Raw genomic sequence first — 17869 nt, 5'->3', positions numbered from 1 at the left:
AATACTATACTCTTTTGCTATACCTAGCTTACCGCCATGACACATTAAAGCTTTTGTTTTTCGATACTCTGTTAAGAAATAGTTTCAGTATCCAAAATTCTACGACTTTGAAATTAATAAATACTTATACAGGGTAAACTGGGCGTGTTAGGCGAAAAACTAAATCAAAAAAATTTAAAAACGCTAAAAGTGTCACGAGGTCGACTTTAATGAAAACTGAATCTGCATTATCTGTTTGTAAAATCAGCATAGTAAGTCAATAATCGTACCCGTTACGGTTTACACGTACGGTCACAAACCGTAACATTTTTAATAGTTCACTTTATAACATCAGTCTTTGTTAGGGTTTAATATGAATACATCTAAATCAATATAAATAGATTAATAATTTAAGGATAACTTTGATGATAAGTCTTTTAACACTTTAGTAGGCACACGATTTAATAAATAACGAAAAAGTAGCCCCAGAGTAAAACCACTGTATATTATATCTATAATACATATTAATCTATAATACAAAAAATATATTATATATTAATCTATAATAAAAAAATAAAATTTTTATTGAAATTCATTGGCCCCTAAATTTAACCTCTTTCAACCTTTTTTTTCATGTAAAATCACCAACCAACAATCAAATCGATCACCAAAATTACTGATTTCCATGATATTTAAAAACGTTTCGTTTTCGTTTCGTTTCGTACAAAAGAAATAAAAATCCGTGCTATTTTTCATTTTATATATTTCATTCGCATTTTTCACATATTCAGAAATTATTTAAAAAACAATCATGGGTGAACTATATTATTATTATTATTTCAATAGTATCTAGTAGAAGTTAGTCGTCAAATAACAAGCTATGCAAATGTTTAAATTTTCATATAATACGAACAAAATAATACGTCTCGAAGCTCTTAACTGCAATTGACGACAATAATATTATGTTTCTAGTTTATTATCATTCAATATATTATATTTATAATAAATTCATAATCACAGTTTTATTAAAACATATTTACATAATACATTTATTGTTACCACATATGTATAACATAAATGTACACAAATTAACTTATCCTTCGGTAAATATCCAGTTTCTACTGCTTAATAACACAGTTCATAGTATTTTATTATAGTATATTCATTTAACATTTCAATGGAGTTGTTATCTTAAAGCATATATTTGTTTTATGTAGTTAGTATTACATTTTTTTTAACAATTATAGGTAATTAAGAATTTAATTGACATTAGCATATTTATATCTCCCCTTGATATTTTCAAACTATTGTGAAGTTACAAGTTATTAACATTGTTTTAACATAATATTCACATTGACAGTCATATTTATACATGACAAGTTGATTAAAAGCAATAGAGCGTTCAATTAACGTTTTACAAAAAGTTAACTCCTACCAAAAAAAAAAACAACAATGTTTTCTTCAAACATTGCCATGAGTAAACGTATAGGCGATAATTATAGTCTACAAGCTAAACCTAGTTACTACAAACATAAAGCATCGAGGAACTTTATTGAATTAAATAGTTCTTATATACTAACTATAATTTTTACAAGTCAAGATGTTGAAGATGTCAATAATTTACTCACTAAAAATATACCAAGCCAAATATTTACGAAAGTAGGTAATTACAAAATACACACTAATTCATACCTTAGAAATTAGAATCATATTAACAATAATTATTGTCATTATTTTTTTAACAAGTGGAAGCTAATTTGTATTCAACCTATTTCAAATAAGCTATAAAATACATAAATATGTAATCCCATTTTTACACCCACTTAAACAATTAATTAACAATTCATAGCCGGTCAATTAACTAATGTAATTTCTGTTTGCTCTCTTTCAAGAACATTCTTGATAGTTTTGACAGCGTGTACCACAACAAGGCTAGGGTTACTAGAATAATTGCAATAAAAGCTGCTGCGACGTCAAGTAGAGCGTATTCATAGAAAGCTAGGTCTCTCGCCGGAGAGTGGAGTTTGGCAGCTGGGCCCCATCGGAGCACCCTTTCTACCCAGTACACTGCGGTGTCTAAGGGTGGGTTCTGTCTGTCATTCCAGATCTTTGAAACGGTGCGAGCTTGGAGGCGCATTCTGAAATGTAATTGCATATTTCTATCTTTATCTTTGCATATTTATTTTTATATGTAACTAGCTTTTACCCGCGGCTTTGCACGTGTTATATCGCAGTAGTTAAAAAGATGTTATTATGCATATAAACCTCCCTCTTGAATCTCTCCCTCTATCAAAAGAAACCCTATCAAAATCCGTTGTGAAGTTTTAAAGATTTAAGCATACATAGGGATATAGCGTCAGAATAGCAACTTTGCTTTATACTATGTAGTTATTGCATATTTATATGTTCAGATCAATATTATTTGAAATCTTATTTTGTTAATGCGGAGTTATATTAAACGAGCGGTTATATTCGCAAAAAAACAGTTTGCATTAAATTTATTTGCTTATTTTTTATTTGATCGAATAATAAATAATAATATAATAAATTACATATGATACAAAGCGTACAGTGAATTAGTAAATGCAGACTATGGCGTTCAGAAAAGAATGATTACCTGGCATAGTATTCATGATACGCGTTCCAATAAAGTAAAATATATTTATACCATGTTTGTGAGCATTCTGCAGATAGGGATTATATTACGACAGATAATACTATACATTACGTAACTTTATTCCTAACACTTCCTGGCATTGAGCCGAAGACGCCTGCCAAAAATATGTAACGTCCATTTTGTTTATTGAACATGACATAAGAATTATTTGTTACAATACTGAACAATAAATTCCTAAACAAATCTTGTGGTTGTAGAGACTAGAAAACATACCACACAATGCGATTAAACGCACATGTGTAACTTAACAATACTGAATATGAAAATTGACAAGCGTCATAATGGCTGCTCTGACTTCAGTACAGTCGTTTACGAAATATCTTTGCATAATTTGTTCAATTTTTCAGGGATTTAAGATTTACATACCTATTATATATTTATACTCAGGCGTCATACTACTAGAGATGCTTGTAAATCTTGTATTGCACAAATCAAACATTAAACATTCATATATTCAACTAGATTTCCTTTAAAGACGCTATAAATTTTTGATTGGTCAAAATACAGAAAATTAATTATTTGCCACCGAAAGCAATCGTGGTGCGTCAAGTCTCACCTAGTTAGTCTCACTTCGAGTGTGTGTGAGTTTGTGTATTAAAACAAAAACCTAACCCTACTTTCTTAATACACATTAGTAAATGAAGTTAATATGATAACAGATATTCATTTCTATTCGGTCACTTTATTGAAAATAGATAACACAGTAATAAATTGAAGTAATTGTATAAAGGAGGTGTGGGAGTCGGCACAAAAGGGGCCAGCTCGCATGGGGGAAGGTATCACACCCCCACAAAAGATAGGCGTAAAAAAGGCAGCTAGCGAAAACTACTGTGTTTCTTATGGTGAATGGCGGAGCTGGAGGCCCGTTTCCTGTTCTTCGCCTTTCTCCTTACCCTTCCTTCTTTTCCATTGTCAATTTTAAAAAGCTGTATCTCTGTCATTTTAAAAAGCTGGCAACGCTTTTGCAATGATATTTATCTCTGTAGCATTAACTTTATCTGTGGTCATATACAGAAACGTTATTGCATTCTGATGCAGGGCTATTACATTTCACATTTATTTCACTAATCAATTTCTCGTTCTGATTCAATAAAATAATAAGCATTTTATGTCCTACTACATCGAAACTTCATTAAAATATTTCCCACCGGAGAAGCAAGCTTTCCCATGCTAGTGATATTATACATTACAATTAAATATGTTGTTTTCTGCGAAAATTTAGTGATTTAGTTAAAATATTTCTGACCGGTTTCAGAGCCTTTGGATACTATGTTCAGTTAAGCATTACTGCCACTTAAAATGACAATCATACGACAACAAATGCTCTAAAGGCTATCAAGAACGCTATCAGCTCTCCGCCCACAGCTTCGTATATTCGTCTTCGTCGGATGAGATGTCTTAGTCTCTGTCTAGTTTTCCAACTATCACCAGACCACAACACAAAAATCACATCACAAAATCTTTCGGTTGCGACGTGAAAGAAAGACAATCAAACATACACTTTTGAAGTAATATACACCTATTAATTGTAGGTAATGTTTAGACAGTTACTGCTGTACCAAGTAACGTATAAACTCAAACTCAAACATTACTTTATTCAATTACACTTTTCATAGAAGCCCTTTAGAATAGTTTTATAGAGTGTAGACGATCACATTTGCCCGTATGAGGAAATAATTTTCTTTTCCAGTGTCAACTTTAATTAAATCTAACAAATATTCAAATTAATTATTTAAATGACACGTGTAATTGATAAACGGTACGAGAATTATCGCATGAAGCAACAATAGCGTGACATTGTATCATTTTCTATTAAAATATTTGTATATATTTACATTATTATAATTTCGATTAATGCAGTGCGCTAGCTATATTGATGCATTGTTTACATAAAATGAGACTATTTATGACTACGATCGTATTTAAAAAAATGACAATTGTCTTGTTTATCGTCATTATATTTATGAAATTGATTTTTGCCTATAACCAGCACAATCACGTCTTTGCTTATTAACGTTGTTTTTTATAAACACAGTAATAACTATTATAACAAGAACAACTTTTATGAACCCATACTCTATTATTTACTTCTAATAACTTAGACATAGTGGCCATTAATGTTACATAAGAATGTTTTATTATTATAGTAGCACTGTGATATTTACCACTGTTTCATGAAATATGTTAGGTACGATATTTGGCAGTCGCATCGGGTAATGGGGGTGGTGAGTCGCCTGATGGTAAGTTATCATCAAAAATCATGAATATTTATAGACGTAATGTACTTGCAACCTTTTGAATACGAACACCATAAATAAATGGACTGTGAAAGGTGTGAAAAAGGATATGAACCTCCAGTTGGTATTATTGTTTATGCTATAGAGCTGTACCGAGTACTCGCTGCTGCTTCAAATTCCTATTTATCTTCATATAATCACGATATCGAAAAAGTCTCAATAAATGTAAATACGGCTCCTGTCTTTGGGAATTGTTTATATATTATCAAATATCATGGCTTTGAAAATAAGAGAGAAATTGTTTTGTGAAGAAACGTTATTACGTGTACATTAGTAATACGTAATTTTTTCATTTTTGAATATTGTTGTGATGCATATATGGATTTTGTCAATTTCAATTATGACTTTCAAAAATACAATTTCTAGAATACGGGTTAGGTTTTGGTCAACTCATCGTCATACATTTAAATTTATACTCACTCAGCACTTAGTACGCTTTCCAGCGCTGCACTCAACGACTCTTCCGTCAGTTCGCTATATTGCAGCACCTTCGCGAAGCCAGCAAACTCCGCTGAAGCGGCATTGGATGGCTGGTCTCCGAAGAACGGCACCACCACCATGGGCTTGCCAGCGGACACAGCTTCCGTCATGCCCAGAAGGCCGCCGTGCGCTATGAACGCTACTACCTTTTTGTGGCCTGAAAATAGCGTAGTCATATTAAAATATGCTAATATTTAACACGGGTAATATGTAATTTATAATATGCCATATATTTAGATTAATCTTACAATAATATAATATTTAAAGAATGAAGTAAAGTTATTTTTGTCGGATGCAGTTTGGTATACAACCTTTTGAAAGTTACCTAATTTCCAAGATGATGAAAAAAAAAGAATTATTGATAACCTCTCTTAATAATTACACAAAAACACACTCCTCTATCTAATTTCTCTCTGTACGTCTGGTTGTCTGGAAGAAATCGCTATATAGTGATAAGACCGCCATTTGTTTATAATGTATCTATATTAAGGTTTTTATGATGTTTTATTAAGAACAATAAAGAGTTAATAAATTAAAATAAATAAATTAAAGATTCAAACTTTTATAATTTCTATAAATAATGTCCAAGCGTTCAGGGAAAGCGAGGCAATGACCTCTCGGGCGAAGTTCATGGTTTGAATACGATATCAATAGCAAATATTGTGCATTTTTGTCTCTTTAGTTCTAAGATAATAACATAATTGTTTTCAATTGATAAGGTCATTTCTAATCAGCTTTTTTATTGGTGTAATTACTCAATATTTTTTCCGACTATCCTACGTCAATCAAATCTATGATTAAAAAGGATAAAACATTTATTTAATATATCATTGAAATTAAAAGAAAAGGGAAACCTCTATTTTTAATACTTTGTAAGAAAGACGTGAGAGTAAAATACACCTTTTTAATTATTGTTCCTATTTAAAATTGACTTGATCCTTCGAGACCTTTAATCTAGTGTTAGTTTAGTGGAGACTAACGATATATTATATACAACACATTTAGAAAAATCGTTAAGTCATTTTAAACAGGTTTTATTTCAAAAATAAAATGGGAACTCGATGTTTCTTGATTTATTACCCTATAATATATAAAATTAATTAGTCGCATTTTATGCTATGGTGAGTCAGTCGTATATTTACTAGATACTCAAAGGAGGATATTAATGATTTATATTGGAATTATACACGTATTTTTTAACAATTGTGTCATATATTACTATAATTTTCGTATACATACGTACGTATAATATGGTCGTTGGATATATTATGTATCTTTTAAATTGATTAACGAATTTATAGCACTACACACAATATCCGAAAGGATAATATAACCAGCTAGCTTTTGCCCGCGGCTTCGTACGCGTTAATTCGGAGTAGTTTAATAGATGTTATAATACATATAAACCTTCCACGTGAATGACTCTATGTATAAAAAAACCCCTATAGGGACATAGGGATATATCCATAGGGACATAGGGACAGAGAATGCGACTTTGTTTTATACTATATAGTTTGTTTAAGAACTGAGATCATTTTAAGTGAACTAGGTAATTAATAATCAATCATCAGTCACATGTGGTCCAATTGGCGTAGAAAAACACTGTAACGATAATAAAACAATACTACAAAATTTTAAGAAATATTCAATTAAGTCAACTACACCCCCTTTTCTGATGTATGTCAGACTAATATATCTCAAAGAATGTAGAAATACATACTCAAGAGGACCGTATCTCTGGATTATCGTGTTTTTTATTATAGCATATTAGTTGTTCGCCCCGGCTTTGTCGGTGGTACATATATAGCCTATGTCACGTAGCGAAGTTGCAGCTATTAATGAAATAATTTAAAAAATCAGTCCAGTAGTTTTTTGTGTTAAAACATTAGAAACATACAAATCTTTCCTCTTTAGAATATTCGTAAAGTTAAATAGTAGTAGCATAGTCAGATAACCAATTGTAACAAGTGTTCTGTGTTGACTAATGGGAGGCCATTAAAATAAATAAATGCCCTGTGGTACAAAGTACATCAAACAATTAAAACAAATCAATTTAATAATAGATCTTTCGAGACATCCCGAAACCATTTCCGTAACGTGTTTTTAATGCAAACACTAATTTGCGCATATATCTTATGTTAGGAAGGACCTCGTTCCTTTGACAGTGTTAACGAGTTTTCCTCCATACATTTTATTATTCTATGTAAATACAATGTGGGCTTATTGTACGTTGCTTATTTCCTTTTCAACGTTGTATTGTTTGAGTGTATTTTTTATTTTTATTATCTCGTAGTTGTGAGTTACTTTTGTATAAAGGTAGTGACGATTCTGTCAACATTAAAATAATGAATGATTGTCAATTAAAACACGTAATGACGTGGTTATTTTTTTACTTCGCGGGATTGATTATTTTTATATATTGCTGTTACAAATTGTAACTATTTTAAAAGTAATTTTTTTGGGAAAAACAATATAAACCAAATTTTCTACAATGTTTGTACGTACTTCAATCATAAACCTAAACTGAAATCAAATGAGAGCTAGATGATTTTTTTTCCCTTGTAGCTAAGTATAAATTAATATATTTTTTAAATCGGTCAATTTCCGGACAATTCAACATTGAAATATAAATTGATTTAGGTAATATTTTAAAAGTTCCTATTAATTATGTTTTTTTATTTTTAATATCAGGGACTATCTGATAACGATATTATGCATAATTACTTGTTTTTAGTCGTTATGCATTCGATCTAAGATAACCAAATTTTGCATCAATTTCAGATCGATTTTATCAGATATACAAATATTCAAAAAGCAATGCAGATGAGATGGTATTATCAGCTTCTAAAGTGGGTCGGCGATTGTTAATATTTTTTTTTCTTTATCGGTTGCTATTTTTGACAATTTTACTGGTAGGTCAAGGAACGATATTGAAGTATTGTAGACTAGAGACATTTCTCGCGAGACTACAGATAACATAATACTATACTGCGAGATCTAGACGCTAGAAGAAATGAACGTTATGAGAAAGCACTTATTCACATGGAAAGTCATAGCAGGCCCGTTTATCAATTTCATTAAAAAAAAAAATTCTCAATTTCATTTAATCAAATATAATGATAGAAATTTAGGTTTTAGAATCATGAGTTATAAATAGTCTGCAAAAGAAATTATATGACATAAAAAATAGATGAGAAAACATAGAACCATTATTTTTATTCATTATAAAACTTGAAGTTTAACTTCATCGTTAGGTATATTTTCGGATTTATAAACATATAGGTACTACATATTAGTGATAGATAATGCGTCAACAAGACAACTAGATATTGGACTTTGACCGAACCAATTAACTTCGGAATTGAAATTGACTTCTAATTGAGTCTAAGTGAACGTATTTGAATTTTATTTATCTAAATTAGTCAGAAATCTTCTGTCACTACAATAATTATTATATTGCAAGGCTGGAACACTTTCTACAGATGCGCTAATCCATGCACTTCTGACGTGATTACAATGCAGAAGGCAATAAGAATGAATTTTTATTACAGGCAGTTTAATGATTGTACAATTCGAGGAAAATCATGTTAAGCGTTTGTTAATTTCCAAACAATCGGATTAAAATCACGTTTCTTTGCGGTACTACGTGAGGACTCTATTTTCCGCGAATTATGTATTTCTTTATGATTTTGTATAATTTATAATTCTGATGTAAAATTGTACACGATTTGCTTGCTTACAGCAAAATTAGGTTGCAAAACGCACTCGATTGCTTTATAAAACCACGCAATCAATAATTTCATATGATTAATGCTCATAATGCATTTTCAATAACTGAAACTATGACATGAGAATGTAATAATAAATGCATGTATAGAATAAATATAAACTTTAATCGATTAAGTTTAATGACGAATGTTAAAATTATCTATTTACTTCTAGGTTGGTACAATCTACATTTTGAAATTGATTAAGGAAAATTTTAATAAATAATTTAATAATTAATTTAAATAATTAATTTAGAATTTCCACGCTTATCAATTCCTCATCTAGCAACAACATTCATTCGAATTCAATAATTAACATAAATGTTCAACAAAAGATTTTTTTATTCAAATGTCAAGGTTGAAGACAAAAACCTTGATTAATGTCACACTTATATTACCAAGCTTGTATAATTATCTAAGATCTAAGGGAAAATATAGTGATAGAAAATATATTACTTACGTAACAGTTCATACTGAGGCAGCCATCTTACTTTCAAAATATTGCCACTGAGGGTTCCCTCCTCTTCACTGTCTTCATATTTCCAAATAACTCGCTGTTTTAATTTCGACAGCGCCTTCACGATTATTTCTTCCTTGTGTTTCGGGATGGTGGATGTTTTTATCAACGAGCCGAAACTGAACAGTACGACACCGTGTTCCGATTCGTTCAAGAAGCGCTCAATGTACTGAAAATAACATATTTTTGAAAATAATACATATTTAACCGACTCTTAACAGACTCAGTTAAAGAAACATTATCTATTTATTTAAAAAAGAAAAACATAATCATCAAAAATGTTTCGCTGAGAGGAGAGAACAGAGGTAATAAACAAAAAATATACATTCGAATTGAGAACCTCCGTAGTCTTTTTGAACGTCGCTTAAAAAAAAAAATAAACGGTTATTTTGCATTATTGTTAAAATGAGGTTACAATTACAGATCAATGACCACAGCATCTACTGGCGAGAGATAAGGTGTTTATAAATAATTTTAGCAGCCAACTTTATTATCTGTACTAATACTAGCTGCGCCCCGCGGTTTCACCCGCGTAAGTCCGTATCCCGTAGGAATATCGGGATAAAAAGTTGCCTATATGTTATTGCAGTTGTCCAGCTGTCTACGTACCAAATTTCATCGTAATCGGTTCAGCAGTTTTTGCGTGAAAGAGCAACAAACACACACACACATCCTTGCAAACTTTAGCATTTATAATATTAGTAGGATTTGTAGGAAGTAGGATTACAAGGCTGAAGAGTTTGTTTGTTTGAACGTATCAATCTCAGGAACTACTGGTCCGATTTGATAAATTCTTCAGTGGTAGATAGCCCATTTATGTATACACCACGGGCGAATCCGGGGTGGATCCGCTAGTAATAAATACAAGTAAATGGTCCCCGTTTGAATGAAAATCATTGAAATCAAATCTATTTAGTTATGTATGAAGTAAAAACTTTATAATCTAATATGAAATTTTTTGCTTTGATGAGTGCAGAATGTTAATGTTTTGTAAAAATAATGCGAAGAATAACATTATATCAATAAGAAAACATCTCACACACACTACCATGCATTTGATACACAGACACATATTAACCACTGTGTTTATGATTTTGTGTGAATTTCAACAACATAAGGCGATACTAATAAAAAAATATGAAAATATATAATTATTAACGCACGTGAGCACAAATGATTCACATGCAACGCAAAATGGTTTATTATCGTATTATGATCATTTTTAATAAAAAACTAAACCAGCTTCAAATTGACAGAACGAGACCAAATTTAAATGGGACGGACACGTGAGGAACCAGTTTGCAAATAAAAAATGGATCATCAAATTCGGTTAATCCGGTAAACATATGTAATTGCGACAACAAACATAGAAAATTCAGTCAAATTGAGACCCTCAGCGTTCATTAAAATGTCTTTTTAATAGACTAAAAAAAAACTTACAACAAACAAATAACACATTCAACACTTAATGGCAGGAAGTACATGATTAAAATTTGTTTTTTTTTCATCTTTTGCTGTAATAATGGCATCTTTTTTTAAATTTTATTACATTAACATAGTGTTTTTCTGTTTTTAGGTAATACCGTAATACGCTCCGAACTTCGTCGAAAATAAAACATAATTCAAATATCATCTAATAATAAATAATTATAGGTTTCTAGAATGTTTCCACGAAAAATTAACAACATATAGAATTTTCAAACGAGACACAATGTAAAAACAAGCGACATTTAATTAATGATCTGGTTGAAAACTCGTATACTTATTTTTTTCTACTTGAAAATGTCAAATTTTGGAGGTGTTTAATGTTTATACAGAGATTAATAACTGACTATTTACAGAGAAGACGTGAATGCCATTATGTTAAAAAATAATACTTATGATAATTTACTTTACCCGACTGCGTCAGAAGGCGGTTTGTTACTCGACTGTCGATTTCTTAAGCATGTCCACGCCCTACGGCTGGATATTATTTATTTAGCGTATTTCGATATATCGTTTTAGCTGATTAATTTCTCTTTCTGGCTTTAATTTAATATAAGCTACTTACATGTAAGTATATATCAAAAACAAATAAGGGATACATCATGACAACATAATACTATACGTAATATATAGTATAGTGTTTTTTTATCTGTGGTAATATGGTTTTCGTCTATGGACATAATAATACTCCTGACAAACGAACCCCACTGCGTGCATCTATAGATTTGGCCTCGAATTTAAACGACTGGTGATTGAGAGCATTACATCTACGATATTATACTTCTTTGCGACTGGGATGCACGGTGCGCTCAATACGTTCAGTAGAAGACAATATGTAAATGACACTAAATATATTCCATGTGTGGCGAAGTCCAATTAAGAATCTCTTTTTTGGTCGGTTAAATGTAAATAAATATTAAACACAGAAATGAATACTTAATATATCATACCTAAATCGCTATGTAATTTGTTGTGCCTAAACGCAGCGTATAAAGAAATATTACGATGTTTTGAAAAACAAGTTTGTGGTTACTGAACTTCTACATCTAATAAATGATAAATAAAAATGGGATTCATCTGAATATTATTGTTTACATGTTTAATATCTCGCTCCCGCATTTTTGTATTGTAAAACGCATTGGCTGGGGTCGATTTTTGTGGGAAAATCTTGTATATACACTCACGCCCTTTGAGGGAGGAGCCAAGAGTTATATCGGTTTCCAATGCAACAGTGGACTACCGACTTATCTATACTGTGGTACATCGAACCGATTTCAGTGATACCCTATCGCGGATGTTATTTTAAATTTCTCCTCGACCCCCTCGGCGGTAGACTACATCGAACTATTTTTCGTCAAGCCAAGCGTCAGCGACTTTTTGAAAATACAGTGCAAATGCAGTATTGCTGCAGCAATATATATCGATGTGTACAATGTATCACCAATATAGAAGATATAGTATAAATGGGACTCGCGTTTATTTCTAGTTAGTAGCTATAAGTATTCTTACAGTTCAAACGTGGTCGTAGTACCTAATCAGATTACTAGGTTAAATAGTTCTGTTAACGAATTGTAATGGGCTTATAATGAATATACCAATCACCCAAATCGTCACTTTAATTAGTGAAGCAATTTAGTAACTAGATGTAGGTAATAAAAATAATAATGTCCTGTATTTCCGGTGCTCTGTGATTAAAACGTTATTTTTGATAATTTAATTTTGTTATATTTTAAAATTGGCCCTCAATAGTCAAAATAATATGTCAATGTAATAAATAAAGTGCGAAAAATTACGTTAGATGCGTAGTTTAATATTTTTTACACTAATAAGTAATAACTTTGTTATCACAAACATAAATTTATCAAATTTGCCACGAACTTTTCTGTCATGGCCTATATATAAGGTTATGTAAAATATCATGATAATAATTCGACAATTTCTAGAAAAAAATAAAGATAATAGATGCGTTCCTAAATGTCCGATGTAAATTTAAAACTTACCTCCGGAATGGGTTTTCTCCCATTGTCCAAATGCATACCACCTACTTCCACAAACCCTGGCAACAAGGGCCTAACACCATTTATGGGATAAAATGTATTTATCATCATCAATGTTATATTTTTCGACAGTTCGTACAAGGGCACTTTTCGGCCATAAAACTTTTCGATAACTGCCCTCTCTTTCTCTTGAATGTCATAGAAGTACCATAATTTGAAGTATACATTCAGGAAAGTATTCTTTATTCTTTCCATATATGTTAAAGGGGCCGTCCATGCGGCACTAACCACTGGTAGGTAAGATGGATTGTCGACAACACCGATACGCTCGGTAGCCCATGGCAGTACATTGGACGACGATAGCGAAATAACCGGCACTTTAATTCCATACACATGTAACAATCCAAGCATGCAATCACTATTGAAATTTTCTACTATAACAATATCGTATTCTTTCTTCAGAGCGTCGACGAGCGGGGGCCAATCGATCGCTTTCCCGCAAACATTTAACGCCATTCCGGATAGAGGTGTGAAATCACTTATTTGTTTATAAATCTCGCCAGCGATTGGTATTTTATAAATTAAGTTTAGGTTTTCGAACCATGACAAATCTATGGTTTCTACGCCTATACCCGCGATGCCTTCGAAGCTGATTTCCGTATAGTTCGCTGGTGGATTTTTAAGGGGGAAGAAAGAAGCGACGGTCATTTGATGGCCGCGTTCCGCTAGTTTTTTGAGCAGGGGCTCGAAAACCATGTGGTGGCTTTTGCCGGTGTGAGGGAAGAGGCCGAGGATCCTCGCGCCGTGAACATAACTTAGAAACGCGATCACCGCGTACACTGTGAACGTGGGTCGCATGGCGCACGCTCTTCTCTGGGCAGAGTCGCGCGAAACACTGCCAAGTGCCACCAGTACACTGCACGGTACGAGTAATTCCAACGCTATTTTCAGAATCGGTTACATGACATCCGACCGCGACCGGGTGTTATGAGAAAACTGGGTCTTTATGGCATATAAGTTGTGATTTCGTTGACCTTCACTTTAATTATCTGTTTAGTTTATCCGATTTGCGCGCAAAACGTGGCGAATTATTTACAAGTGAAAATTCCTTTTTAATAACTTCCTTACAAAATATGTTTTTAGATCATGTAAATCCTGTTCAAACACAAACTCTTAACGGTTTAAAATAGTTTTCATTGTGAGCTATAAATACTTCGATAGCCATCCTACATTTACTATCAGATAACATAAGTGGAGCGAATCAAGTAGATGATCGAGTTACTGAAACTATCAAACCAGACAATATTCTAGATCCACTTTATTATTTCATTAAACAGATAATTTGCTTTTATTATACTTGTTGAATACATTTTGTTACTGTTAAAGTTGTGTTAACGATCATTTTAAATACTTTTTGTCAAAGGCAAAAAAATCTTGTTTATGTAGAACTAGCAAACCCGGCGAACTCCGTTTCGCCACCAGATGGCTGTATGTGAAAAATTATTTTCCCGCTTTTTTATTCAAATTTTTCCTGAATTTTCTTTGCTATAAACCTCACGGAGCCCGAGACCTTTCCAACGAATGAAAAACCGTGGAAATTGGTTCGTGCGTTCTGGAGTTATAGCGTCAGGAAGGAAAACCCGACTTATTTTTATATAGTAGATTAACATTGAAGGGTTGTCTTTCTCTGACGACACAATTTTGTTTTTATGATATTTAGGGGCAATAACTAGAAGCTTTATTTCAAGTTGAGTAAGTAATGTCGCCACCGTTGGCTGCGGTCACCATTAAAAAAAGAAATATAATGTCATGCTTTATCTCCTAAACTGTTAATCCTACAGAAAATTTAACAAAACATTATTTGTAGTAAATCTAATTGTCTACAACTTTCTTCCTATAACCGTAAAATGAGGAATTATCAAGTTATGAACAAATATGAATTTTCCTTATGACATCAAACCAATTTTATAGAGGATAATATAACGATGGCTTTTCACAATTAGTAACTGTTTATAATTTCATTTGTTTTGTCAGTGTTATAGCGCTTTGAAGTTGATAAGATTCTACAATACTCGTAAGAATCTGATAAAAACGAAACACTAGTTTTCCATTGCTATTTATTATCTACTGATATAATTTGATATTTTTTACAACATTCGTATACTTGAGTAGTTTTCTCACATATCGTCCATTCGAAAATATATAAGGTCTGATGGCACTTGGCTCTTGGACCAGGAGCACTCTCCTGGTCCAAGAGCCAAGTGCCATAATAGTAACAGATACACTTATCTGTTACCGTAAAATTGTTAACATCGGCAGATTAGATTCTCGCCGCGATAGATTCCCGATAGATTCCGAGATCGTAACCTATCGAAAAATAGTGATATTTTCGGTAAATTATAATCCATCGATGCGAAACCGTGATATTGTAATAATAATAGAAAAACAGCTCCATCACCTCTGAACCTGAAGGACGTTGCAGAAAAAAAAATTCTTTGAAAAATACAATCACTGCGTTAAATTGCAAGCAAATTTCAGTGGTATTTCGACAGTCATATATGTAATATAACAAATACGTATTTTGTACAAATAAATACATATATCATATCGTAATATTATCATTTCACAATTAATCGCCTTTGTATCATGAATGAACAGTATGATATAAACGTCAATACTCTAAGTCGTTTTTGCGTGATAAATCAAACAAATATTGAGGCATATTTATATAAGTTGATGTAAATTAGCTTAGCAGTAAGGGATTATGTTTAATATTGTATTAAATGCAATATCACTGTCGATAAGACAGTTTGCCAATTCATTGTTTCATAAATCTTGATAACGAAGATGTCGCAGTCGAATTATAGATATCGTCGTATTACATTACGGCTAGTAATTCTAAAAACAGGGCTGTAATTTCGTCAACAGTATTGTATTCAGAATCAGGTGGTTTCATTTTGTTAGGCGACGTTCGCTTTATTCTTAAAAACTACGTACACTATACTACGGTGCTCCGTTGACTCGCAACCCAAGACTGACGGACGTACTATTTCAGCTCATTGACCCGCCACAATACAAAACAGCCTGTTTTTGGAAACGGCTAGCTGTTATGTTATACGGCGATTTATACAATCCGACTGCTACATAGGTATCTACTTAAATTATTTATCTATTCATATTTACTTGGTGTTGATATAATGATATCAAACTGATTGCAAGCTCAGACTAATAACAGATAAAGCGAACCACAATTTCATACTTACTACAATAGAAGTAAGTATGTAGTATAATAGTGTAGTGTATTAACACTACTTGACGTCCAATTGCTTTGAAACCAACTCTCCACCCGCGGCCTCGCTCGCGTGGACTACAAAATTTGTGCTTCAAAGATTTTCGAAGAAGTATGACATTTTTAGCGACTTTAACATATTATCTATGTGTAAAAAATTGTCAAAACGATTGAAATGTAATGATAATTAATCGGATTAAACATTAACGAAAGTAAAAAGTTATTTTCACACCATAATGTATTTTTATTTATGTTTATGTTTTGTTTTTGCGCATGCATAAAATAACTACTACCAAACTAACATAAGCTTATGTTACATTAAAAACACAGTAACAGTTCATAACTATACATTTTACATTTTAATACTGTTAGGAATCAGTATAAAAGAACCGAGTAAAAGCTAGAACTTACGGAAAATTTAATAAACATAGGCAAAACAATACATTACTAGCTGCGCCCCGCGGTTTCACCCGCGTAAGTCCGTATCCCGTAGGAATATCGGGATAAAAAATAGATGTTGGCCGATTCTCAGACCTACCCAATATGCTTACCAAATTTCAGAGGAATCGGTCAAGCCGTTTCGGAGGAGTATGGCAACGAAAACTGTGACACGAGAATTTTATATATATAGATATACATTTTCATTGAAATTAGAACTGGTTCTTATTGAGTTTTGCTTAGTTTCCACGCGTGTAAAACGGAAGATCATTATTTCTGTAGGCCAGTGTCTTGACCGATTTCAACTTTTATGATCAACTTGAACTTGAATATGTAATACATTCATATGTTAAAGCTGTCATTTTAATTATTTACTGTTTTACCTCTATTAATGGATTATGTTTAATACTTCAGTATGACCAATGAGTAAATATTGATTGAATTGTTTAAATAGATAAAAATGTGCGTGAAAACAATCTATATTATTTTAGAATGTGGTTGAATATAAATTTTTATATTTAAAATGTATCTAGTGACTAATATACTTCCAACAAAATCATGAACTTGTCCCTTGACTTTGGCCTGACTCCCAAACTGGTCTCGGCGGGTCAACGCCTCGGTTTCGTAACAGATAAATTATTCGCACGTAAAGTTATGATTTCATATTTCATTTGCTCTCAAATTGTTTTCTTTTAAAGACTGATTGTTATTGTGTTGATAATGATTTTCGGGTATGTTGTTGTTCGGCCACCAGGTTGAATCTCACGAATCAAGACAATTTTACTGTGATGTATTTGTTGCCGTTTAACAACAACAAAAAGATCGGGATTAAGCAACGGTTAAGACGTTTATAAATATATGGGTGACAAATTTTTGAAGTGAAACTTCTTTAGAATCGTTGTGATTTCAAACCTGATGCAACGGAAAAACGACAGGTAAGAGA

At 32.1% G+C, this 17869-nt stretch overlaps 1 protein-coding gene across 2 annotated transcripts in view; it reads right to left on the bottom strand.

Moving 5' to 3' along the window:
• Window positions 1-1215: 1215 nt before the first annotated feature.
• Window positions 1216-17869, bottom strand: part of LOC119834407 (UDP-glucosyltransferase 2-like) — a 26412-nt gene continuing 9758 nt past the window's right edge. Inside the window, exons 1-4 of one of the 2 annotated variants that reach the window (XM_038358761.1) lie at window positions 13203-14171; window positions 9661-9886; window positions 5374-5590; window positions 1216-2117 (exon numbers count right to left, since the gene is read on the bottom strand). In XM_038358761.1, coding sequence (XP_038214689.1) covers window positions 1841-2117; window positions 5374-5590; window positions 9661-9886; window positions 13203-14057 — 1575 coding nt within the window. In that variant the 5' untranslated portion in view covers window positions 14058-14171 and the 3' untranslated portion in view covers window positions 1216-1840. Of the gene's footprint in view, window positions 2118-5373; window positions 5591-9660; window positions 9887-13202; window positions 14172-17869 lie in introns of those variants that run through there. The other variant, XM_038358762.1, reaches the window with a different exon arrangement.

Source organism: Zerene cesonia, chromosome 19 (assembly GCF_012273895.1).
Source record: "Zerene cesonia ecotype Mississippi chromosome 19, Zerene_cesonia_1.1, whole genome shotgun sequence".
In the NCBI taxonomy this organism is placed as follows: domain Eukaryota; kingdom Metazoa; phylum Arthropoda; class Insecta; order Lepidoptera; family Pieridae; genus Zerene; species Zerene cesonia.
Note: the sequence above shows the minus strand (reverse complement) of the source record. Positions and strands in the feature narration are given on the sequence as shown.